Source organism: Cervus canadensis, chromosome 24 (assembly GCF_019320065.1).
Source record: "Cervus canadensis isolate Bull #8, Minnesota chromosome 24, ASM1932006v1, whole genome shotgun sequence".
In the NCBI taxonomy this organism is placed as follows: domain Eukaryota; kingdom Metazoa; phylum Chordata; class Mammalia; order Artiodactyla; family Cervidae; genus Cervus; species Cervus canadensis.
Genome location: NC_057409.1, coordinates 434,314 through 461,133, shown reverse-complemented (window position 1 = coordinate 461,133; position 26,820 = coordinate 434,314). Strand labels below are relative to the sequence as shown.

Sequence of the window (26,820 nt, the reverse complement as noted above, 5' to 3'; positions counted from 1 at the left end):
GGGGAGCAGGGCCAGACGCCAGCCTGGAGATGGGAGGAAAGCAGACAGGCGCAGCCAATCTTTCAGGGCATTCTGCTGTAAAGGTAGGGTACTGAAAGGCTTTGCAGTGTGGGGGTTTTTCCTGTCTGTCTCTTGGCTGCAGTGCGTGGACTAGTCCAGGTGCAAAGCACAGGCCGAGGGAACACAGAGCCGCCTGGGCTGTGCAGTCGTGTCCACGGGCTCAGCTGTCCCACAGCATGTGGGGTCTCAGTTCCCCAGCCAGGAACTGAACCCGTGTCCCCCGTATTGGAAGGCAGATTCTTTTTTTATTTATTTTTTATTGGAAAGCAGATTCCTAACCACTGGACCACCAAGGAAGCCCTGAGAGTTTTTCTTTTAAAGAAGGAAGATAAGGGACTCTCTGGTCCTGTGGTTAAGACACCAGGCTCCTAATGCAGGGGACACAGGTTCAATCCTTAGTCGGGAGCTCAGATCCCACATGCCACATGGCGCAGCTTAAAACCTTAAAGTAATAATAATTAAAATTTTTTAAATTAAAGAAGGAAAATAACATAGTGTGTTTACATGCTGACGGGAGTAATCTGGCGGAGAGGGCAGTGCTGATACATTAGGTCAAGCAGGTGTGTGGTAACAGCTCCATCTTTGAACAGAAGAAAGGGCTGGGCTGGAGCCTGCGTAGGGCGGCCTGGGTGGAGGCGGGCAGGGGACAGCTCGCCCCTTTCTGGGAGAGACAGAGGTAGGAGGTGCTAGATTTGCTGAACACATGGATGGGAATCGACTGAGGCCTGCCAAGTGGGAGTAGGCAGCTATGATGATAGGATCAAAGAGGCAGGTGCGGTCCTGTCCTCAGGGAGCATGCTTCCAGGGAGGGCAAGCTGTGAGCTGGACAGGCTGCGCTGAGTGCACAGGAGGAAAGAAACAGTGATGAATTGGGGAGTTGCTCACTCAAGAGCATGGCTCGGAGAGCTGGGAGGGGGCCCAGGTCGGGTGTCCAGGAGGACTTGGGGAAGGGGTCTAGAGGATGCCAGAGAGAAGCGGGCTCCCAGGGACCTGGAGGAGAAGGAGAGGCTGAGGCCCTGGGGCGGGTGGCCGCGAGCAACTCACGGGACCATCCGGCTGGCTGGAGGCCTCCCGCATCGTCTGCCCGTCCTGTCCCCAGGAGGTGGTGGACACGGGAGCGAGGGAGCTGGACCCCACGCAGAAGCAGCCTCAGGAGCCCGCGGCGGCCCCGGGCGCCCAGGGCCCTGGCAGCGCCCGGCCTGGCTTCATGAGGCGCCTGCTGGAGGTGGAGGAGGAGGAGGCCGCGCTTCGGAGGGCCGCCAAGGCCCGCGCCCTGCCAGGCCGGAGGTGCCCCCGGGCCCTGGGCCCCGTGCCTGCCCCCGCCCCCAGCCTGCGTCCAACCCTGCCTGCGGCCTCGGCCCCGGCCCCTGCCTCCACCCCGGCCTGGGCCCGGCCGCCCGCCCCTGCGCCAGTCCCCGCCCCCGCGGGGACCCTGGGCCCAGCTCCTGGGCCCGCTGCAGTCCTGCCGGTGCCCGCGTCGGATCTGGCCTGGAGAAGGACAGAAGTTCTGAGCCACAGCGGGGAGAGGAGCCTGAAGGCACGGTAGGAGCCACCCCAGAAAGTGTCGGGATCCGAGCGCGGCCCCAGGGCCCCCGCATCCCCTCCAGACTCTCGTCCAGGCGTCGCGCCAGTCTGCCCCTCCTGTGTCCCCTCCACGTCCCCTGCCTCTCCCGGCTCTCTATCTCTCACGCTGAAGCCCCTTCCTCATCGCCAACCCTGCTTCTCTTTCTAACCCGTCTAGATGCCCCTCACCTCTGCCTCGCTCCCCCGGGTCACTCACAGACTCCTGTGACCTCTCAAAGCCTCCCCAGGGTCCCTCCTATGACCCCCCTGACCCGGCTGCCCCCTCGCCCCACCAGCTCTCGGGGTCCGGGGCGGGGGTGGGCGGCCGGATGTGCCCTGGGCCCGGCTTTGTCCTCTGCAGGCAGGAGCTGGAGGAGCGCTGCCTCCTCAAAGTGTGTCAGACCTGGGAGGAGAGGGCTGAGGAGCACCTCACCATGAAGCAGGAGGAAGGTGAGGGCGGGCTGTGGGGGTGCGGGGGGCGGTCCGGGGTGGGGGATGGGCCGGCGGATCACGCCGCTGCCCTGTGTCCGTCCCAGCCTGCGCTGGGCTGGCCGCGTGGCGCAGGGTGAGCCCTCTTCCCTCTTCCCGAGTTGCCTCTGAACAAACGGAGCACCTTGTTTTTGGAGGTGTTTCTGCCTCCTCCAGCACAAGCCCACTCTAGGTCCCCTGGAGAGGCCACGAGGGATGGAGGCAAGACTCCAGCGCCCCCTCCTGCGCTAGACCACCCCTCACCCTTTAACAGGACCGCCTGCCCTGAACACGTTCCTGACCAACATTGGGTCTGCGCGTGCGCTGGACAGCCCAGCTACTGATACTGGGCTGCTGTCGAGGAAAGGAGTGTTTACTGCAGGCGCCAAGCTAGGAGTCCAGGCAGCTTAAAAGGCCCAAATTCCCACGGCTTTCAGGAAAGCTGTTAAAGGACAGAGTGAGGGAGCGGGTCACAGGGTTCCTCATCAGTTCGTGGGCCTTCTTCTGATTGGCTGCTGGTGAGGTCACTGGGCGTCAACATCATCCACCTCATTCCAACCAGCTTGTGGTTGCAGTGCTTGTGGGCAGCTTATGGTTAACTTCTTCCACTTGGTGGGGGTGTCAGTATCTGCAAAACGGCTCAGAGGACAGGCTCAGATTACCTACAGTCCTTGTAGTGTAGTAGTGTTGGTCGCTCAGTCGTGTCCAACTCTTTGTGACCCCACGGACTGTAGCCTGTCAGGCTCCTCTGTCCATGGGATTCTCCAGGCAAGAATACTGGAGTGGGTTGCCATTCCCTTCTCCAGAGGATCTTCCCCACCCAGGTATCAAAGTCAGGTCTCCTACGTTGCAGGTAGATTCTTTACCGTTTGAGCTACAGGGAAGACCCTTTAGTCCTTGAGGAGGAACTAAAGTTCATTGACCTTATATGTCTAAACTAGTATTATTTGGTCTTATTGGACTGTTTTCCCTTCCTGCATTTTCTCGCTTCTCTGACTGAATCCATTCTTTGGGACTCGGGAAGGCATAAGAGGCTAAAAGTCTACAAACAAGAGGCAGACAGAGGACACAGTGCGGAGGGGTCTGTCCCAGGAAGAGTCCCTGTCCCAGGAAGAGTCCCTAGGGTCCTGTTACACACAGCTCCCCACTCATACACCACGTCCCACCTCCACCAAGAAAATTAAAAGCCTGAACGCCCACCTTGGGCGAGGCGCCCTTTGCTCCCCAGCGTCCTTAGCTCGGCCCCGTGACTCCGCGTACCTGTGCTATGAGATGAGCACCTGCGCTTCCTCTGGGCTCTGTGAGTGGCCTAAGCCTCTGTGCACACCTGTAACCCAGCCGGCTGGCCCTGGCCTTGGATGGAGGGTGCGTGCCCTCCTTCTACCCTGCACTCCTCCCCACAGTCTCAGCCCCAGGCAGGGCTGGGGGGCCCCTCCTGCCTTCCCTGAATATGCTCTTCGGCTCCCTAGGGCCGGGTCCTTGAAGTTCACTCTTTTTTAAAAAATGTTTTTCATTTGGCTGTGTTGGCTCTTAGCTGCAGCACACAGGATCTCTTGCACCAGGTGGGATCTTTCGTTTCAGTGCACGGACTCGAGTTGTGGGGCGAGGACTCAGGAATATGTGGGCTTGAGTAGTTGAGTGTGTGCACTTAGCTGTGCCCTGGCATTTGGAATCTTAGTTCCCTGACCAGGGATCAGACTCCCACCTCCTGCATTGCCAGGTGGATTCTTAACCACTGGGCCCCCAGGGAGGTCCCTCGCTCCTTTCAGCTTTAAAGCTCTTTACCCTTTCTGGAGGGCTTTTCTAAATCCAGCACTCATTGCCCCACCTCCTTGAGCCAAGTTCACGGACAGCATGACACGCTGGCATAGAGACCCAGCATCCTCCTGGGACTCTCAGCCCTGCCTGGTGAGGAAAGAGCCGGTTACCTACCCTGATGGTCCAACCACCCTACATTTGAGATGATCTTAAATGAAGGCTGTTCTGTTTATCCCCTTTTTCAGCCTGCCTGCCTGTGGCAGCTCACCACTTACTCCAACCCTAAGCCCAGCCCTACCTCTTCCCCACATTTCAGTTCTGTGTGTCAGAGGCTTACAAGGTCTATGATGTCCCAAGTGCTGAATTAATACAACCTCTCTGGGAGGGCGTCTTGTTGTTCTGTCTCTCTGTTGTTGTTCAGTCGCTAAGTCATGTCCAACCCTGCGACCCCATGTATTGCCACACGCCAGGCTTCCCTGTACATCGTAACTCCCGGAGTTTACTCAAACTCATGTCCGTTGAGTCAGTGATGCAATCCAAGCATCATCTTATCCTCTGTTGTCCCCTTCTCCTCCTGCCTTCAATCTTTTCCAGCATCAGGGTCTTTTCTAATGAGTCAGCTCTTCGAATCAAGTGGCCAAAGTATTGGAGCTTCAGCTTCAGCCTCAGTCTTTCCAGTGAATATTCAGGGGTGACTTCCTTTAGGATAGACTGCTTTGCTCTCCTTGCAGTCCAAGGGACTCTCAAGAGTTTTCTCCAGCACCACAGTTTGAAAGCCTCGATTCTTTGGCGCTCAGCCTTCTTTATGGTTCAACTATCACATTCGTACATGACTACCACAAAAACCATAGCTGTGACTATTATGGATCTTTGTTGGCAAAGTGACATTTCTGCTTTTTAATATGCTGTCTAGGTTTGTCATAGCTTTTCTTCCAAGGAGCAAGCGTCTTTTAATTTCATGGCTGCAGTCACCATCTGCAGTGATCTTGGAGCCCAAGAAAAGAAAATACTGCCGATGTTTCCACTTTTCTTCATCTATTTGCCATGAAGTGATGGGACCAAGTGCCATGATCTTAATTTTTTGAATGTTGAGTTTTAAGCCGGCTTTTTCACTCTCCTCTTTCACTCTCATCAAGAGGTTCTTTAGTTCCTCTTCACTTTCTGCCATTAAACTGGTATCATCTGCCTATCTGAGGTTGTTAATATTTCTCTCAGCAGTCTTGATTCCAGCTTGTGATTCATCCAGCCCAGCATTTTGCATGATGTACTCTGCCTACAAGTTTAATAAACAGGGTGACAATACACACCTTCACCTTGCACCAGGAATACCACCAATTTAGGGCACCCCTGCTATGTGCCAGGCACTATGCTAAGTTCTTTATAGCCAGGTTCTCATGTAATTCTTAAAACAGCCTTGACATACTCCTTTCCCAATTTTGAACCAGTCTGTTGTTCCATGTTCAACACTATCTGCCCATCTTATAGATGAGAAAGTTGGGGGTCATAGAAGTGCTGTGACTTGCCTACTGCAACTACATTAGTTTGCTTGGGCTGACATAAGGAAGTACCATCAACTGGGTGGCTTAAAAGTTACTTTCCCATAGTTCTGGAGTCTAGAAGTCCCAGACTGGGGTGTTGGTATGTTTGGATTCTTCCTTTTCTCTTTTTTGGTTTGGTCTCTCCTGGAGCCTCCCTCCTCACTTGCAGGTGGCTGCCTTCTCCTGAGTCGTGCCTTTCCTGTGTGTGTGCGTCCCTGGTGTCTCTTGTGTGTCCAAATTTCCTCTTCTCTTAAGGACACCACTTAGGTCGGATTAATGGGCTCATTTTAACATAATCACCTTTTTAAAGGCATTATTTCCAAATACAGTCACATTCTAAGACAAGTGGGGGTGGGCAGAGCGGGTGTCAAGGCTTGAATACATGAATGTAGGCAGCGTAGCATGTGTAACAGCAACCCTGATTCTCAGCAGATGGTGGAGCCCGTCTCATCACCAGGCCTGTTGATTCTCACCTGGATTGTGCTGTGAGCTGTGAAACCAGCCCCACCCTTGTTAGGACCAGGACATAACTTTTCTATCAGTTGACGCTGCTCTGGAACTTGAGAGAGTCCTGGGACTGAGAAACATCCTTCTGGGTCCTCTGCTCTGGTCCAGACAAATGAAGTTACCTTCGAGGCTGTGCTTAGTTGCTCGGTCCTGTCCAACTCTTGGTGACCCCATGGACTGTAGCCCACCCGGCTCCTCTGTCCATGGGGATTCTCCAAGCAAGGATACTGGAGTGGGTTGCCATGCCCTCCTCCAGGGGGTCTTCCCAACCCAGGGATTAAACCCAGGTTTCCCACATTGCAGGTGGATTCTTTACCATCTGAGCCACCAGGGAAGCCCATCTTAGAAGCTATGTCCATCCAGATAAGTAACGGTTATTGCCCAGTTGCTAAGCCGTGTCCAACCTTTTGTGACCTCATGGACTGCAGCACGCCAGTCTTCCCTGTCCTTCACTATCTCCCAAAGTTTGCTCAGATTCATGTCCATTGAATTGGTGATGCCATCTAACCATCTCATCAGCTGGCACCCTCTTCTTTTGCCTTCAGTGTTTCCCACATCAGGGTCATTTCCAATGAGTTGGCTCTTTGCATCAGGTGGCCCAAGTATTGGAACTTCAGCTTAGATATGTAACTGCAGAGCCCCAAAGTCAAGGCACAGACTCAGAGTCAAAAAAATCTGTCTGGTGCTGTAACCTCTGAGCCTCAGTTTCCCCATTGGTACAAGGAAATAGTATTCTACTATTAAGAGTTTGTTGTAAGAATTACGTGAGAACGTGGCTATGAAGAAATTAGCATAGTGCCTGGCACACGGCAGGGGTGCCCTGAGTGGGTGTGCTCCTGGTGCCGGGGAAGACGGCCCGCTGCGCCCTTGGTCTGACCTTGTACTAGAGAGTGAGGTGCGTCTGTGGACCCTGCTCCTCTGCGTTTCACCCTTGTGGTTAACGCATCTCTCCACTCAGCCATGAGGTAGAGGAGGCTCGCCCAGGGGTGCGTTGAGCGGATGGGATACATGTTAGAGACAGGAAATGACCACACCCCACCCACCCTAGCCTTCCGCAGCTACTTTGAGATCTTCAACGGTCATGGCGAAGTGGACGCGCAGAGCCTGGAGAACATCCTGCTTCTTGTGGGCATCTCCCTGACGCCGGCCCAGGTGGAGGGTGCCCTGAGGAGCGCTGACATCGACGGTGAGTGCGGGGAGGCTTCGTCCTGAGCCCTGGCAGGATTAGGCTCGCCGGTAGCGTGAGACCTGTGCAGTCACACAGGGCTCTGTGACAGGGTCTTGACTTTGGTTCACTGCTTTGCTGTTGCGGTCTAGAAATTCTTGATAATTTTTGAACGAGGGGCCCTGTTCTGCATTTCTTTTTTTTTTTGGTTGCACTGGACCCTCATTCTCTAGTCACAGTGCTTGTGGGCTTCTCTTGTTGTGGAGCGTGGGCTTAGTTGCCCTGCCACATGTGGGATCCTAGGTCCCCGACCAGGGGTGGAACCTGGGGCTCCTGCATTAGAAGGTGGGTTCTTAACCACTGGACCACCAGGAAAGTGCTACATTTTCATTTTGCTCTGGGCAAATGCAGATAATACAGCTGGTTCTGGCTCCCAAAGTTAGTGATTCCTGAGGACCTACTCAGTGCCAGGTTCTGGAGACCCAGAGATGACCAAAACCTAGTTCCTGACCCTAACATGTAGGTTATCTCTTGAGAACACTCCTCCAGGACATTACGTGTGCTCCATCCGACATTCCTCCATGACTTGGTCCCTCATTTTACCAGCTGTATGGCCTGGGACAGGTCACTGAGGTTCATCACATCTCAGTTTCCCCGCCTGTAAAATGGGGCTTAGAGCAGTTACCCATCTCACTTAGCTGCTGAAAAGATCGAATGAGGTAATCCAGGCAAAGCACTGAGCACAAAGCGTGGTACACAGACTGCATCCAGGAGACACTAGCTGCTGCTCTCATCCGTTCTCTAAATATGTTTTAGCTGCCTGTGGTGTGCCCGTTCCTTCGCTGGGCACTGGAATAAAGGGATGTGTGAGACCTCTGAGATCTGCCCTCGAGATGCTCTCACAGCCAATGACACAGAAGGAGGAGTTACCAAAGGCAGCAGTGCTTAAGGTGGCTTGGAGGAAGGGATGAGGGAGGAAGGCTTCCTGAAGAAGGTGATGCCTGAGCCAAATGGTGAAAGATTAAGCAGGAGTTAGGCAGGAAAAGAAGGAGGAAGAAGGGCATTCCTGGTGGCAGAAATAACTTCCACACAGGGCATAGGGCACAGAGTGAGGAGCACTGTCCCCTCGTGTGGTTTGGTTGACTAGATGCAGGGAACACAGCAGAGCGGTGGGGGCCTGGGCTCCTGACCCCTGAGTGTCAGCTCTGCTTCCTCCATCACTGTGTGAGGGTGAGTCCTCACTCAAGCTAGGCTAGGCACTGGCCTCAGTTTGGCCCTTGGGTGATCCCAGGCAATAGCCTGTTTTTGTCTGTGCCCCAGGCCTTACCTATGACAGGGGATTAGAATATTAGTGCCTGCCGCTCCCTGCCCCCTGCCCCGAGGATGACTTTAAGGATTAGGGACCATTCATTAATTTGTCAAGTAGTTGAAAGAACTGGCATCTGGTCCCATCTCTTCATGGCAAATAGAAGAGGGAAAAGTGGAAAGCAGTGACAGATTTTATTTTCTTGGGCTCCAAAATCACTGTGGACAGTGACTGCGGCCATGAAATTAAAAGATGCTTGCCCCTTTAAAAGAAGGAAAACTATGACAAACCGAGACAGCATATTAAAAAGCAGAGACATTGATTTGCCAACAGAGGTCCATATAGTCAAAGCTGTGGTTTTTCCAGTAGTCATGTATGGATGTGAGAGTTGAACCATAAAGAAGACTGAGTGCCAAAGAACCGACGCTTTCAAATTGTGGTGCTGGAGAAGACTCTTGAGAGTCCCTCGGACTGCAAAGAGATCAAACCAGTCCATCCTAAAGGAAATCAACCCTAAATATTCATTGGAAGGACTGATGCTGAAGCTGAAGCTCCAATACTTTGGCCACCTGATGTGAAGAGCCGACTCTTTGGAAAAGACCCTGATACTGGGAAAGGTAGAAGGCAGGAGGAGAAGGGGATGACAGAGGATGAGATGGTTGGATGGCATCACTGACTCAATGGACCTAAATCTGAGTAAATTTCAGGATCTAGTGAAGGACAAGGGAGACTTGTGTTCTGCAGTCCATGGGGTCACAAAGGGCTGGACATACCTTAGCGACTGAACGGTAATAAAGTTGAGAGAGCATTTCCCAAGCACCTCCTTGTTTTTAAGTCCTGAGGACACAATACAGGATAAAACACCCAGTCCCTGCCTACCAGAGCTTCCGTGAAACCCCAAGTCTTATGAGTGTGTGGTTGAAGTACAAGTGTTTTATGAGAATGTTCAACTGGGAGTCTGACCTACACTGGTCTGACTTCCCTCAGGAAGTGGTGGTCAAAGGAAGCATTAAGGGAAAGAGTTGGAGGGAATTCCCTGGTGGTCCAGTGGTGAGGACTTGGCACTTTTACTTCTGGGGTCGGAGTTCAATCTGTGGGTGCAGAACTAAGGTCCTGCAAGCTGTATCGCATGGCCACAAGAAACAAAAACAAATAAGAAATGAAGAGTTAGCGTGTGGTGGAGAGAATTCTGAGATGAGAAGGCAGCGCATACAGAGGTGTGTATAGAGGCCCGGAGCAGGGGAAGAGGGGACCCGGTGGGAACAGGTTGGTGCTGGGGGAGTTTGGTACCAGGCGAGGCTGCAGACAGCTGACAGGCAGGTCCAGCAGACCTTTGAAGGCCCAAGTGGGAACACTGTAGGTAAAGATGTGTGCTCATGCAAGACTCACACACTGTAATAAGCATTGCCAACATTTGTTGAGCATATGTTTGTGTGCATGGCCCTATTCTAAGTGCATTGCCTCCATTTCTCTCCCTTGAGAAAAGCGTTATGGTCATCCTCACCCTATTAGACAAGAAAACTAAGGCTTAGTTGGGCTAAGAGACTTGGCCAGGGTCACAGAGATAGTGAGTGACATGAGCCCAAACTGCTGCTTCTAGAACCTTCTGGGAGCCTCTAACCCAGGAGATTTTAATTTTTTTTCCTTCTACTTTCCTATGTGTCCCGCACTTTCTACATCCACTACGTGTTACTTTTATAATCAAATCCAACAAGTAAATGCTAATAGCCACGCCTGGGTTGCAGTGTCCGAGCCTGCTCTAGAAGGCCCCTGCCCACTCTGTATTCTTCTGGCCTCCACAGGAGATGGTCATGTGAACTTCAAAGACTTCTTGACCGTGATGACAGACACCAGGCGCTTCTTCTGCTCTGTGGGTGAGCAGTGGTGAGCCCAGGGCACTCAGAACGGGGGCGCAGGCGGGGCATCCTGGAGTGTCAGATGGTAACGGCAGCCACCATCCCATGTCCCCAGAACAGAACGCCCTGATGGACATGGCTCCTCCAAACCCCCATACTCTGTTCTTTGAGATCCTGTCCCTGCTGGTTGAGATGCTGGCCTTACCCGAGGGAGCCTTAGAGGAGATCACCAGGTGAGTAGGTCTGGTCCTTGTGGCTGGAGGGTTGTGGACACAGAAACAGCACCTAGCCTTTTGGCAGAGGAGGATTTTGGATAGTTAGGACTCTTAGTTGCAAGTGAAACACACATAAAACTGGCTTATGCAAAAGGGGAATGTATCGGCTCACATCACTGCTCAGGGCTTCAGGAATGGCTGGATCCAGGAGACCAGCTGATACCATTCAGGCTTTATCTCTCCTGCTCATCTCTGCATTGGCTTCAAGCTCAGCTAGGCTCTTCCCACAGTGAGAAGGATGGCACCTGGCAGCCCTTACTCATACCCTCCTTGTTTTGCAACCTCAGCAGCAAGAGGAATACCTTCTTGCAGTACGCATATAGCAATCCCAGAAAGAAAATGTGACAGAGCCTGTTTGGGCTGGACAACAAGAGATGGAAGCCTCCCCACATTTCCAGAATGGGCTGGTGGGTGGTCCTTCTCATCTAAGAAAGAGATGGCTGTGTACAAAAAATGACATGAACACTTGAGGGCTAGAAGCAGAGGGTCGCTCTTACAGCGCACAGAGGCTTGTCTCTGTTGTTCGGAAAGGTGGATAATTTTTTCCTACCACAGACCAGGCCTTTTCCAAAGAAGCCAGAAGAGGGGGAATGATTACATGTGTTTCAGCAACACCAACTTAGCAAACCCCAGAGACAAGAGATCTGTCTTCCTCCTAGCATCTCTAAATCGCTAAACATATACAACCCTGAAGATGGCAAATGTATAATTTAAAAAGCAATAAAACAAATTCCCATGTATCCATTTCTTCCATTTAAAAACAGATAATTTCCAATCATCTTGAAGCCCCTGAGTGCCCTACCCTAACCACAGAGTACTTTCTCATAACAAGAACCAACCCTTATTCATTTGCTTTTTGTTTCAAAATCTCCCTGCTTATTTTCCCCCATGTCATTCATTGAAAATTTCAAATGTATGGCAAAATTAAAAGAATTTTACAGTAAACAGTTATATGCCCACCACCTAGATTCTACTGTTGCCATTTTGCCATTCTTTTACCTATCCATCCCTCTATTCTTCAATCTGTATTATTTTTTATTCATTTTATAGTAGATTATAGTCATTTCCCTCTAAATATGTCAGTATTTTGGGCTGGGCAAAAAGTTTGTTTGGGTTTTTCATAACATCTTAATGAAAAACTTGAACGTACTTTTTGACTAATTCAATACACATCATGAGCTAATGATCAATATTTGTATAGAACTTCCGCACCCCCATCTTTTGAGATTCATATAATGTACATTTGGTGAAATGCACAGATCTTAAGTGTATCATTTAGTGAGTCTCAACAAATTCCCACACCCCAGCAACCTGAGCCCCTGTCAACTTATACAGAATTTTACTATCATTCCAGAAAGTGTCCTCATGACCCTTCCCAGCTGGTCCCTGAAACGACACTTCTTTTAATTTTTTTTCCATCACAGATTGGTTTTGTCTGTCTTATAATTTCATATAAATGGAAACATACAGAGTACAGTCTTTAGTGTCCAGCTTCCTTCACTCAGCATAATGCTTTTCCCCCCAAACTTTAATATTTAAAAAAATCTTGTTTATTTACTTGGCTGTGTCAGCTCTGAGTTGCGGCGTGCAGGATCTCGCGGTGCGGAGTGCAGGATCTCCCGTTGCGGGTGCAGGATCTCGCGGTGCGGAGTGCAGGATCTCGTGTTGCGGCGTGCAGGATCTCGCGGTGCGGCGTGCAGGATCTCGCGGTGCGGCGTGCAGGATCTCGCGGTGCGGCGTGTAGGATCTCATGTTGCGGCCTGAGAGCTCAGAAGTCGCAGCGCAGCCTGACTGTGCGTGCGTGTGTGCTCAGTTGCTCCAGTCGTGTCCGACTCCCTGTGACCACATGGACTGTAGCTGCTGCTCCTCTGTCCCTGGGATTCTCCAGGCAAGAATACTGGAGTGGGTTGCCATGCCCTCCTCCAGGGGATTTTCCCTACCCAGAGATCAAACCCATGTCTCCTGCATTGCCGGTGGATTCTGAGTGGATACCCACTGAGCAACCTGGGAAGCCCATGACTATATCACAATATAACCTATTTGTTCAGCAGATGGACATTAGGTCTATGTTCAGTTTCCAGCCGTGGTAGAAACAGTGTGAATATTTTGTATCTGTCTCCTGAGACACCTGGGCAAGAGTTTCTTCAGAGCTGTAGTTTTGAAATTTTTTGATCTAGGAAATCTGTTAGTATTTTTTATATTTGAATTTAAGACTGAGACATCTAAAAAATAAATATCTATTTATTTAAAAAAGATAAGGTATGTGACATGGTACAGGAGACAGGGATCAAGACCATCCCCAAGAAAAATAAATGCAAAAAGGCAAAATGGCTGTCTGAGGAGGCCTTACAAATAGCTGAGAAAAGAAGAGAATCGAAAAGCAAAGGAGAAAAGGGAAGATATAAGCATTTGAATGCAGAATTCCAAAGACTAGCAAGGAGAGCTAAGAAAGCCTTCCTCAGAGATAAATGCAAAGAAATAGAGGAAAACAATAAAATGGGAAAGACTAGAGATCTCTTCAAAAAAATTAGAGATAACAAGGAAACAGTTCATGCAAAGATGGGTTCAATAAAGGACAGAAACGGCATGGACCTAATAGAAGCAGAAGATATTAAGAAGAGGTGGTAAGAATACACAGAAGAACTCTACAAAAAAGATCTTCACGACCCAGATAATCACGATGATGTGATCACTCACACCTAGAGCCAGACATCCTGGAATGTGAAGTCAAGTGGGCCTTAGGAAGCATCTCTATGAACAAAGCTAGTGGAGGTGATGGAATTCCAGTTGAGCTATTTCAAATCCTAAAAGATGATGCTGTGAAAGTGCTACACTCAATATGCCAGCAAATTTGGAAAACTCAGCAGTGGCCACAGGACTGGAAAAGGTCAGTTTTCATTCCAATCCCAAAGAAAGTCAATGCCAAAGAATGCTCAAACTACCGCACAATTGCACTTATCTCACACGCTAGTAAAGTAATGCTCAAAATTCTTCAAGCCAGGTTTCAGGAACTGTGAACTTCCAGATGTTCAAACTGGTTTTAGAAAAGGCAGAGGAACCAGAGATCAAATTACCAACATCCACTGGATCATTGAAAAAGCAAGAGAGTTTCAGAAAAACATCTACTTCTGCTTTATTGAGCATGTCAAAGCCTTTGACTGTATGGATCACAATAAATTGTGGAAAATTCTGAAAGAGATGGGAATACCAGATGACGTCACCTACCTCCTGAGACACCTGTATGCACGTCAGGAAGCAACAGTTAGAACCAGACATGGAACAACAGACTGGTTCCAAATAGGAAAAGGAGTATGTCAAGGCTGTATATTGTCACCCTGCTTATTTAACTTATATGCAGAGTACATCATGAGAAATGCTGGGCTGGATGAAGCACAAGCTGGAATCAAGATTGCCGGGAGATATGTCAATAACCTCAGATATGCAGATATGGCAGAAAGTGAAGAACTAAAGAGCTTCTTGATGAAAGTGAAAGAGGAGAGTGAAAAAGTTGGCTTAAAGCTCAACATTCAGAAAACTAAAATCATGGCATCTGGTCCCATCACTTCATGGCAAATTGATGGGGAAACAGTGGAAACAGTGTCAGACTATTTTTTTGGGCTCCAAAATCACTGCAGATGGTGACAGCAGCCATGAAATTAAAAGACGCTTGCTCTTTGGAAGAAAGCTATGGCCAACCTAGACAGCCTATTAAAAAGCAGAGACATCACTATGCCAACAAAGGTCCGTCTAGTCAAGGCTATGGTTTTTCCAGTAGTTATGTATGGATGTGAGCATTGGACTACAAAGAAAGCTGAGTGCCGAAGAATTGATGCTTTTGAACTGTGGTGTTGGAGAAGACTCTTGAGAGTCCCTTGGACTGCAAGGAGATCCAACCAGTCCATCCTAAAGGAGATCAGTCCTGGGTGTTCATTGGAAGGACTGATGCTGAAGCTGAAACTGCACTACTTTGGCCACCTGATGCAAAGAACTGACTCACTAGAAAAGACTCTGATGCTGGGAAAGATTGAGGGCAGGAGGAGGGGACGACAGAGGATGAGATGTTTGGATGGCATCACCGACTCAATGGACATGGGTTTGGGTGGACTCTGGGAGTTGGTGATGGACAGGGTCGCAAAGAGTCGGACACGACTGAGTGACTGAACTGAACTGAACTGAACCTCATTACATGATAATCAAAAACATTTTAAATAAAAAAATAACAATACTTTCCAAAACAAACAAAAAGGTTAATGAGAAGAATGTTATTGCTTTACAGTATCGAGAATCTCTTCAGTGTCTGGAGTAAAAGAAGTTGGCTGGATTTTCATATCTGCTTCTGCATTCAATCTGTTGCAATCTGTTTTTTCAGTTAAAGAATATGAAGAAATCATGTATCACACAAATATGTAATTGGAAGAAGTATTTTAATAGTCTTTTCATTTAATAGCCACATATCATGGAGATTATTGTTTTGTTTTTTACTTTTTGGAGCAAGCATTTAATGAGGGACATTTCTTTGAAAACAAAAGAGAAACAGAGGTTAATGGGAACAAATTGTCAACTCAGTTTTTGAGTCCAGAGGGCAGTAATTTCGAGGATTCTTAAGTGTCAGGCTCAAAGCATCTTTAGATGGGGTGAGAGAATTCCCTGGTGGTCCAGTGGCTGAGACTCTGTACTCCAGTGCAGGGGCACAAGTTCAGTCCTTGGTTGTGGGACCTGGGATCCTGCGAGCCCTGAGGCTCAGCCAAAAAAAAAAAGGATGGTGGAACAAGGCTCGCTGGCGGCCCTCAGGAATTTTCTGGCTTGCAGTTCAAATGTCTTTGGTGATGGCTTCAGGTGTTTTGGTGAACTAACAGCAGCAGGCATTCAGGTTTTTATACATAATCTGTTGTGATGTTTTCCTTTTGAAGTTTGTGTTAAGTTGCTTTATCTTGCAGGGCACTGGGGGAAAGGGCTGTCCTAGTTTTTAGTGATGCCAGCTCAGGAGGGTGGGAGGCAGATGAGCTTACAGATACGATACACGAAGTGGCAGGAGGCAGTTTATATAGAGGACAAAAGGCTCAAAGTAAGTGAACTGTCCTGCAACCGACAAAGGTGTGACAGCTTTTGTTGAAACAGAATTTTTCTCTCCATAATCACGCCCATTTTTTCAAAGAAAATCAAAGTAAGACTAATTTGTTTGTGAAAAAAAGTCTAGTCTCATTAAGCATGGCTAAATTTTTTTAAAATTGATTTATTGTTTTGTTATTGAAGTGTAGTTGATTTACAATGTTGTGTTAGTTTCAGCAAAGTGGTTCAGATATATATATATTATATTTTATAATTTATATTATATATAATCATTGGGACTATATATCATCATATATAATGCATATATATTAGGTGCTAGGATTGGGCTCTTTCACTGTGAAAGCCCAGGTCCGATCCATGTTCAGCAAAACATCCTGTACGCTGCACTGCACAGCCAAAATACAAAAGTTTTTATTTTTTTATTTTATTTTTTTAAAAGTATATATATATATTTTTAAAAAGAAATCACAGAAGCAAAGAACATTCAGTTCAGTTGAGTTGCTCAGTGTGTCCGACTCTTTGCAACTCCAGAACTGCAGCACGCCAGGCCTCCCTGTCCATCACCAACTCCTGGAGCTCACTCAAATTCATGTCCATCGAGTCGGGGATGCCATCCAAACATCTCATCCCCTGTCATCCACTTCTCCTCCCACCTTCAGTCTTTCCAAGCATCAGGGTCTTTTTCAATGAGTCAGTTCTTCACATCAGGTGGCCAAAGTATTGCAGTTTCAGCATCAGCATCAGTCCTTCCAATGAATATTCAGTGTTGATTTACTTTAGGATTGACTGGTTGGATCTCCTTGCAGTCCAAGGGACTCTCTTAAGGGTCTTCTCCAACACCACAGTTCAAAAGCATCAATTCTTTGGCGCTCAGCTTTCTTTATAGTCCAACTCTTACATCCATACATGACCACTGGAAAAACCATAGCCTTGACTAGACGGACCTTTGTTGACATAGTGATGTCTCTGCTTTTTAACATGCTGTCTAGGTTGGCCATAGCTTTTCTTCCAAGGAGCAAGCGTCTTTTAATTTCATGGCTACAGTCACCACCTGCAGTGATTTTGGGGCCCAGAAAAATAAAGTCAGCCACTGTTTCCACTGTTTTCCCATCTATTTGCCATGAAGTGATGGGACCAGATGCCATGATCTTAGTTTTCTGAATGTTGAGCTTTAAGCCAACTTTTTCACTCTTCTCTTTTACTTTCATCAAGAAGCTCTTTAGTTCTTCACTTTCTGCCATAAGGGTGGTGTTATCTGCATATCTGAGGTTATTGATATATCTCCCACCAATCTTGATTGCAGCTTGTGCTTCCTCCAGCCCAGCGTTCTCATGATGTACTCTGCATATAAGTTAAATAAGCAGGGTGACAGTATACAGCCTTGACGTACTCCTATCCTGATTTGGAACCAGTCTGTTGTTCCATGTCCAGTTCTAACTGTTGCTTCTTAACCTGCATACAGATTTCTCAGGAGGTAGGTGACGTCATCTGGTATTCCCATGTCTTTCAGAATTTTTCACAGTTTGGTGTGATCCACAGTCAAAGGCTTTGGCGTAATGTATAAAGCAGAAGTAGATTTTTTTCTGGAACTCTCTTGCTTTTTCGATGATCCAGCAGATGTTAACGATTTGATCTCTGGTTCCTCTGCCTTACCTAAAACTAGCTTGAACATCTGGAAGTTCACAGTTCCTGAAACCTGGCTTGAAGAATTTTGAGCATTACTTTACTAGTGTGTGAGATGAGTGCAATTGTGCGGTAGTTTGAGCATTCTTTGGCGTTGACTTTCTTTGGGATTGGAATGAAAACTGACCTTTTCCAGTCCTGTGGCCACTGCTGAGTTTTCCAAATTTGCTGGCATATTGAGTGTAGCACTTTCACAACATCATCTTTCAGGATTTGAAATAGCTCAACTGGAATTCCATCACCTCCACTGACTTTGTTCATAGAGATGCTTCCTTAGGCCCACTCGACTTTGCATTCCAGGATGTCTGGCTCTAGGTGAGTGTGAGTGATCACATCATCGTGATTATCTGGGTCATGAAGATCTTTTTTGTACAGTTCTTCTGTGTATTCTTGCCACCTCTTCTTTATATCTTCTGCTTCTGTTAGGTCCATACCATTTCTGTCCTTTATTGTGTCCATCTTTGCATGAACTGTTCCCTTGTTATCTCTATTTTTTTTTTGAAGAGATCTCTAGTCTTTCCCATTTTATTGTTTTCCTCTATTTCTTTGCATTTATCTCTGAGGAAGGCTTTCTTATCATTCTTTGGTATTCTTTGGAACTCTGCATTCAAATGGGTATTTCCTTTTCTCCTTTGTCTTTAGCTTATCTTTTTTCAGCTATTTGTAAGGCCTCCTGAGACAACCATTTTGCCTTTTTGCATTTCTTTTTCTTGGGGATGGTCTTGATCACTGCCTCTTGTACAGTGTCAGGAACCTCTGTCCATAGCTCTTCAGGCACTCTATCAGATCTAGTCCCTTGAATCTATTTGTCACTTACACTGTATAATTGTAAGGGATTTGATTTAGGTCATACCTGAATGGTCTAGTGGCAACTGTTCTATGGCAAAGAACATAGGAACTTCCCCATATTGCTCTCTCCTTTCTTTTTTTCTTTAAATTTACTGTCATGGTTGACATACATGAAGCAATGCACTTTAATTGTACATTTTGTTCTTGGGTTGAATTCATACCATTATAATGTTAAACATCTGGTAGAGATAATATATGCTTGTTTGACTAGTCTCAGCTTTATAGGAGTTTTTTTTTTTCTTTCCTTAAGCCAATTAAATACAGCTCTCTTACAAGTTAATTTTTAGCAATACCATCTGGAGTAGAAAAACATTACATGCATATTATATATATGTATATATACGTGGGGTCGCAAAGAGTCAGACATGACTGAGCAACTAAACAACAATATATACATATATACATATGCATTGTAAACATACAGACAGGTGCCAAGACAGGCCTTAAGGCTTTCATTTAAAGCCTTAAGTTATGAGGTAGGTGCAATAATATGAAGTTTACTAGTCTATAAAAAAAAATAGTTGGATCCAAATTATATTTCTGGCAGATGGAACAAGTTAAAGTTAGTTGCCCAGAAGGCTAAAGCTTTTTACTAATATTGCGGAGAAGTGCTTTAAGACTTTTGGTTCCACATGGCCCTCTTAAAGTGCACGATTGTTTTGTTCTCTTTCCAATGTCCTGATCTTTTAGTGTCTGAAAGTGCCTTGAGACAATAAGGAGGTTTTGGGACTGGTAAGACTGGCTTTGAATTACTCCTAGAGGCACATTTGTGTTTTTTTAAAGACTTACTTTACAAGACAAGGACAGTTGTTTTTAATTCTCAGAATCGGCTTGCAGCTTGAATGATACCAAGAAGGGTGACCTACCCACCCAGTACATTATCTTGGATTTGTTTCTTTATATCAAGGAGAAGACTTTTCCTTCCGATCTCCAGATGGAAATTGCAAGACTCCTGTGTTCTAGATTTAGAGCTGTGTGGCTTTGGAATATTTTAATAAATCATTCCACAAAGGCTTCAGAATTTTTTTTTTTCCTTTTTTCCCCTCTGAGTGCAATAGTTTTATTTTAGCTTAGGAGACACAGCCTCTGAATATCAGACCAACTTCTAACCATATAGTCCCTTTTAAAAAAAAATCACTTCAACATCTTATCAGGTTTCAGCTGGTACAAACAGTAAATTTTCCTGGCTGTATCGAACTTTTTTTTTTGTTTTCTCTTAAAACCAAAGGCATACCTGTTTCAAGTGACTCAAAACCAAAACTAATGAGCTTTTTATGACTTAACCACGAATGCAAGAGGCATCTTCAAAGAGGGTGCAAAACATACAGCCCTCCCAAGATCCAGAGTCACCCCCAGACATCTAAAAGAAAGTCTTTAAATAACCTGCGAATCTTGTGAACTGTTGATGATCCCTAGGATACTAGCCATAAACGGAGTGTAACCCACATTTCTGTCAGGACATCTGTGTATTCTCAGGGCTGCCAGCCTGACAACTGGCCACCTCCAGACACAGACCGGCCTGCCAACCTGCATGCCCAGGCAGGCAGACAGCCAAGCCAAGACCTCAGGACAGAAAATGAGAAAAAAGGGAAAGCGATAGCTGTCCCTGGGAGTGTTAGTCGCTCAGTTGTGACCAACTCTTGTGATCCTATGGACTATAGCCCGCTAGACTCCTCTGTCCATGGGATTTCCCAGGGAAGAAGTGAAGTGGGCTGTCATTTCCTTCTCCCGGGGCTCTTCCCAACCCAGGGATGGAACCCACGTCTCCCGTGCTGCTGGCAGGGGGCCACCTGCCATTGCTGATCCCGGGGTCTGATCCCTGGGTCGGGAAAATGCCCTGGAGAAGGAAATGGCAACGCTCCAGTATTGCCTGGGAAATCCCATGGATAGAGGAGCCTGGCAGGCTGTAGTCCATGGGGTCGCAAGAGTTGGACATGACTTAGCGACTAAGGCAAGCACTTGACTGCACTACAGACAGAGACCCAGGAGGCTGATGTGGCAGGAAATCTCAACTTCTGCCAGTTCAGTCAGGTCCCAGGACCTCTCAGGGGCAGCCCTTCTTCCCCCCGCCCTGGAGGAGGGTGTCCCAGACAATGCTAACTCACCCTCGTTAGAAACGAATGGGAGGTGAAGCTTTCCTCTGTCCTGTTAGGATTTTCAGCTGGGACTGACATAAGACAGGAGAAAAGCACAAACTGTATTTACATGTACAAAAGAAGAAAAACTCTCACAAAAAAATGAAGACCCAAAGAAGTGACTAGGCCTAGGTGCCTATATACTAGCTTGAACAAAGGGTAGTCACTGTAGGAAAGTAACTAAGTGATGTGGTGGTGAAGGTTTAGTCGATAGGTCGTGTCCGACTCTTGTGACCTGATGGCCGTAGCACATGAGGCTCCTGTGTGCACTGCTCCCATTTGGGCAGGCTGGAGAACACCACCTAACTGGACAGTTCTCTTGGCCTCTGCACCTCATCTCTTGCGATAAGAATGCTTCTTCCTCCTCCCATACAGAAGGCACCTCTCACATGGCACTTTTATCTCCTGCTTTTAGAAAGAAAAAGGAAGGCCAGTGTACCCCTCTTCCATCTACAGTTTATCAAGTGCCTTTAATTCAAAATAAGCAATATGGGAGTTCCCTGGGGGTCCAGTAGTTAGGACTTGGTGTTTTCACTGTAGTGGCCCGGGTTTGATCCGTTGTTAGGGAACTAAGATCCTTCAGGCCTTGTGACAGAGCCAAAACAAAACAAAAAACATGCACAAAACCAAAATAACCAATATCCCAAAGTGGCACATTTTGGGGATGGCATGTTCTGAACTCCTTCAAAAGAAAAAAAAAGACCAGTGTAGCCCACAACTCAACGGCACACGTGCTTTTCCTCAAGATAATCATAGTATGCAGCGGAAGGGCGTCTAAAGGACACTTACAGGGACTTCCCTGGTGGTCCATGGCTAAGATGCCTTGCTTCCAATGCAAGGGGCCTGGGTTCGATCCCTGGTCAATCCCACATGCTGCTGCAACTAAGACCTATTGCCACCAAATAAGTATTTTTTTAAAAAGAATATTTATAGAGGAACTTCCTGGTGGTCCAGTGACTGAGACTCCACACTCCTAACGCAGGAGCCCAGGTTCAGTCCCTGGTCGGGGAAGTAGATCCTGCATGCAGAAATGTAAGAGTTCACGTGCTGCAACTGAAAAGATACCAAATGCTGCAGCTAACCATCCCGCGTGTGTGCGTGCTGTCACTCCGGTCGTCACTCGCGGCCCGATGCACTGCAGCCCGCCAGGCTCCTCTGTCCATGGGACTCTCCAGGCAGGAATACTGGAGTGGGTTGCCGTGCCCCCCTCCAGGGGATCTTCCCGACCCAGAGATTGAACCCACGTCTCTTACGTCTCCTGCATTGCAGGCAGGTTCCTTACCAGCAGTTCACTGCAACTAAGACCGCCAGTGCAGCCAAGAAAAAAGAGTATTTATAGAATAATAAAGCGATAAGTACTCAAGAGTCAATGTTTAATACAATTAATAATTTTCATTTTCACCAAGGAAATTTCTTTCTTTTTTTACTCTCAGTGTATTTTTGATCAGAAATCTTTTTTATTTCTTTAAAAAAATTATTTACTGATTTGGCTGTGCCAGATCTTAGTTGCACCATGCAGAATCTTCTAGTTACAGCATGTGAGCTCTGGCCTTGCACTGAAGAATACAGTGACTCTGAGATGAGTTTGGTGCCACTTCCTTGATTTATGCTAAGGTGGTTTTACCCCCCCATTGTTTTGTAGCTTCAGTGCAAATGTCAACACAAAACACCAAATATCAAGAGAATGAGAAGACAGGCCACAGACTGAGAGAAGATATTTTCAAAAGACATGTCTAATAGAAACTGTTATCTAAAATTTACAAAGGAGTCTTTAAATGAAATAATAGGAAATCAAACAACTTGGTTAAAAAATAGGCAAAAGACTTGAATAGACACCTCACCAAAGAACAATGAGATGATCATGGATGATCAACAAGCATATGAAAAGATGTTCAACATCATCTGTCATTAGGGAATTGCAAATTAAAACACCAATGAGATACTACTGTACGCCTGTTAGAATGGTGAAAGTCCAAGACACTGATAGTCTTCACATGCGGGCAAGGATGTGGAGTCAGAGGAAGTCTTGTTTCACTTCTGGTGGGAATGCAAAATGGTACTGCCACTTTGGAAGACAGTTTGGTGGTTTCTTACAAAACTAAACAAACTCTTACATGATCCAGCAATTGTGCTCCTTGGTATTCATCCCAATAAATTGAAAATTTAGTCCACACAAAAACTTGCACACAGATGGGTAAAGCAGCTGTATTCATAATTGCCAAAACCTGGAGGCAACCAAGATGTCCTTCAGTCAGTGAATGGATAAATTAGCTGTGCTACATCTATACAGTGGAATTTGTTGTTTTTCAGTCGCTAAGTTAAGAGGAAAGGGAAAAGACTGGCTTAAAACTCAGCATTCAAAAAACTAAGATCATGGCAATCTGGTCCCATCACTTCATGGCAAATAGATTGGGGAAACAATGGAAACAGTGACAGACTTTATTTTCTTGGGCTCCAAAATCATTGCAGATGGTGACTGCAGCCATGAAATTAAAAGACACTTGTTCCTTGGAAGAAAAGCTATGACCAACCAAGACAGCATATTAAAAAACCCAAGACATCACTTTGCCAACAAAGGTCCGTCTAGTCAAAGCTATGGTTTTTCCAGTAGTCTTGTGTGGATGTGAGAGTTGGTCTATAAAGAAAGCTGAGCACCGAAGAATCGATGCTTTTGAACTGTGGTGTTGGAGAAGACTCTTGAGAGTCCCTTGGACTGCAAGGAGATCCAACCAGTCCATCCTAAAGGAGATCAGTCCTGAATTTTCACTGGAAGGACTGATGCTGAAGCTGAAACTGCACTACGTTGGCCACCTGATGCGAAGAACTGACTCACTAGAAAAGACCCTGATGCTGGGAAAGGTTGAAGGCAGGAGGAGAAGGGGATGACAGAGGATGAGATGGGTGGATGGCATCATTGACTTGATGGACATGAATTTGAGTTAAGCTCCAGGAGTTGGTGACGGACAGGGAAGCTTGGCATGCTGCAGTCCACAAGGTTGCAAAGAGTTGGACACGACTGAGCGACTGAACTGAAGTTGTTGTCAAACTCTTTGCAACCCCATGGACTGCAGCACGCCAGGCTTCCCTGTCCTTCACTGTCTCCTGGAGTTTGCTCAAACTCATGTCCATCGAGTCAGTGACGCCATCCAACCATCTCATCCTCTGCCGTCCCCTTCTCCTCCTGCCCTTAATCTTTCCCAGCATCATGGTCTTTTCCAATGAGTTGGCTCTTTGCATTAGGTGGCCAAAGTATTGGAGCTTACAGTGGAATATTCAGTACTAATAGGAGTCATTGAACCATGAAAAGACAGAGGAAACTTAATGCATATTACTAAGTGAAAAAAAAGTGATCTGAAAAGGCTATATACTTTATAATTTCAACTACATGACATTCTGGAAAAGACAAAACATTGAAGAGTAAAAAGATGAGTACTGACTGGGGTGAGGGGAGATGGGGGGAGGTGGAGCACAGACTTTTTAGAGCAATCTATTTCTGTTTTGTAAATAAGTTCATTTGTATCATTCTTTTTTAGATTCCACACGTGATTACTGTATGGTATCTGTCTTTCTCTGACTCTGCTTCACTATGAGAATCTCTAGGTTCATCCACGGTGCTGCAGAAGGCATTATTTCATTCTTTTGTGATTAATGCTCCATTTTATATTCTATCTTCTTTACCCGTTCATCGTTTGATGGATATTTAGGTTGCTGCCATGTCTTGGCTATTGCAGATAGCGCTGCTGTGAGCCCTGGGGTACGTGTGTCTCTTGAATTAGAGTTTTCATCTTTTCCAGATATATGCCGAGCAGTGGGATTGCTAGGTCATATGGTAACTCTATTTTTCATTTTTTTAAAAAATAACCTCCACACTGTTGTCCATAGTGGCTGTGCCAAACACATTCCCAACCGACAGCACAAGCAGGTTCCCTCTTCACACCCTTTCCAGCCTTTCTCTTTCTTCTTGAATATTTTTGGCATTTATGTCTATATGATATGGAGGCACTACAATATATTGGTTATTGATTTTTGTCTACTGACTTCCTGTTATGATGAGACTTTAGCTGTCTGATACAACTATCCCCTCAGCTCCTCCCCGTTCCAATACAGTATCAGTTTTTACTAAATGTTTGTGGTTTCTAAGATTATGGCTATGCGATTATTCATAGCTGAGCATTTTTAATACTGATTTAACTTTCTTTCTTGTTTTATTTTCTGAAAGTCAGCAGTTGCCTTTTTTAGAAATAATGATTTTTTGGCTGTGCTGGGCCTTTGTTGCTGCACGCAGGCTTTCTCCAGTCGTGGCGAGCAGGGTTGAGGGGCGGGGGCCAGAGGCTGCCCTTTGCTGCGGTGCTCGGGCCTCACTGCAGCAGCTTCTCTGGCTGCAGAGTGTGGGCTCTAGGCACGTGGGCTTCGGTAGTTGTGATGCATGGGCTTAGTTGCCCCGTGGCATGTGGGATCTTCCAGACCAGGGATTGAACTGGTCCTTCACACTGTAAGGCAGATTCCCAACCACTGGACCGCCAGAGAAGCCCTGCCTTGATATTTTTTCCTTTGTATTCTTGATAACTCTTGCACCTTCCTAAAACTGCTGTTTCTTGGCAGCATTCTCTAAATAACTCCATTCTTCTCAGTTTTGGGTTAATTTCCTTTTAGGCCTGTGACAGAGCTCTCATCTTGGGAGTCTGCAGTCATCCTAGAAATTCTTTCTTCCTTCCTTCTGATTGGAATTCTGGCTACTGGATCACATGTCTTACCTTTTCTTGGTTTGCCTCCTCTTTCTTGGTTTGATTTGCTTAAAAAAAAAACAAAAAAAAACATTGGAAGCATGTTTCACCAGTAGCTTTTGGGGGTTAGAAAGGCAGTAACTCAACAACAGGTATGGGAATGGCAACCCTTGATGTTTCTGTATTTTAAGTTCTAGTGATCTGATCTAAACTGGTTATCCACTATGGGAGTTGCACTGCAATCGTGGGATCTGTTGACCATCTTCCTTTACCTTTTGTCTTTCTTCTGTGTTAGGTCTCTTATTTTCTGTATGTATATCTTCCTTTTCTTTTTTGGTTTCTGCCCTCATTTTGGAAGAACGTGCCCTCTAGGAGCTTCCTGAGAAAGGATGCCTGGGAGGCAAAAGTTTTAAGATTTTGTATGTCTACAAAGTGCTTATTCTGTCATACTTACTGAATAGTTCAGCTGGGTACAGAATTCTAGATTAGTCTGTTGGTTAAGGATTAGACCCCAGTGTACTGCAGTTTAAACAACTTGGTCTATTTCTCTCACACGAATGGTCTGGAGGAAGCAGGCAGGAAGGCAGAGTTGCTCAGGAACCCAGTTTCTTCCCCACTGATGGTCCCGCCATTCCCTGGGTCGATCCTAAGCCAATTTACCAAAACACATGTACACTGAGGCCCGTGAGAAGCGGAAGGAGAGAGCAAGCAGTTTCCTTTGAAGTTGTGACTGAGAACGTTGCACACACTCTGCTCAGTTCTGTGGGCTCCTGTGGGGTGAAGTTGTTTTCTAGTCCATCTTTTTACTTAGGATGTTGCCTTTTCAGGCCCTAGTTTTACACAGGGATCTGGACCCAGTCTCCATGTGAGGGCTCTGGAGTTCATTTCCTGTGTGTGACCCTCATGAAAACCCCCAGCTCCAGGCTGTAGGGACAGGCAGAGGCCCAGCTTAGCCACCAGCTGAAGCCGTGAGGGCTGTCCATTGCTCTGAGCAGCCCGCACACCCTTCACCGCTGCCTGAAGTCCCAGGTGGGCTGGACTTCCCAGCTTGCTGTCCGTCTCCACCCCCTTCTCCCTCACATACCACCTCTCGCCTGCTCTGTTCCCGGAGCTCACCAAGCTCTTTCCCACCTCCTGGCCTTTCCCAAGCCGTCTCCTCTGCCTGCCTCTTCCTGACATCCCCTTAGCTTGCTCCCTCCTCCTCCTGCTCAGATGTCACCACCTTGGAGACTCTCACTGACTGTGAACAACGGAGTTCATCACTATCCCTTACTCAGCTTTCACTTTCTCTCAAAGCACCCATCACTACTCACACGAGGACCATGATTTTTATTTGTTCGGGATCTGACTCTCGACTAGATAAGGACCTAGGAAGCTGATTCAGAAAGTGATACCAGGGAGCAGAACTGAGGGAAGGGGTGTGAACAGAGGAGAAAGAGTCAATACAAGGATGTGCTGTTGAGTCAACCACCCCAGGATCTTCCGAGGAAGACTCACCAGTGGTGGCTCAGAATTCTCAGGGGAAGAGAGAGAAGCCTGTATACCCCAGAGCTGGCTCCTTGGTCAAGGGTGCCCCTCACAGCTGTTTAATTCCCCTGCACTTCTGGGCTGCATACGTGTCAGAGATCTGCAGCAAGAAGCAGGAGGTACGATCTGAGGTGAGACCCGTCAGTGTCCCTGTGCAGAGCTCGTTGAGGCCCATGAGAAGTGGTTGCCGTGACAATGGCTGGTAAGAGGTGGGGCTGAGAGACGACACAAGGGCCTTAAATAAACATCTCCTGTGCTGCCCCAAGCACTTAGATGAGTGACTAGCACACAGCAAACACTTAATATTTGAATGAATGAATGTATATATGGTGCTGT

General features: G+C 47.0%; 1 protein-coding gene and 1 long non-coding RNA gene across 2 annotated transcripts in view; one reads left to right on the top strand and one right to left on the bottom strand.

Annotated features, from left to right (window-relative positions):
• SPATA21 (spermatogenesis associated 21) overlaps positions 1-26,820 on the top strand; it is a 35,094-nt gene that overhangs the window by 6,024 nt on the left and 2,250 nt on the right. Inside the window, exons 5-9 of the mRNA XM_043445016.1 lie at positions 1,160-1,602; positions 1,985-2,073; positions 6,943-7,080; positions 10,168-10,239; positions 10,337-10,454. Of these exons, the coding sequence (XP_043300951.1) occupies positions 1,160-1,602; positions 1,985-2,073; positions 6,943-7,080; positions 10,168-10,239; positions 10,337-10,454 (860 nt within the window). The remainder of the gene's footprint in view (positions 1-1,159; positions 1,603-1,984; positions 2,074-6,942; positions 7,081-10,167; positions 10,240-10,336; positions 10,455-26,820) is intronic.
• On the bottom strand, positions 10,113-12,080 carry LOC122426255. Its single transcript, XR_006265134.1, has 3 exons — positions 12,055-12,080; positions 10,427-10,511; positions 10,113-10,233 (listed from the first exon to the last, which is right to left on the bottom strand). It is a non-coding gene; the product is annotated as an uncharacterized LOC122426255 (long non-coding RNA).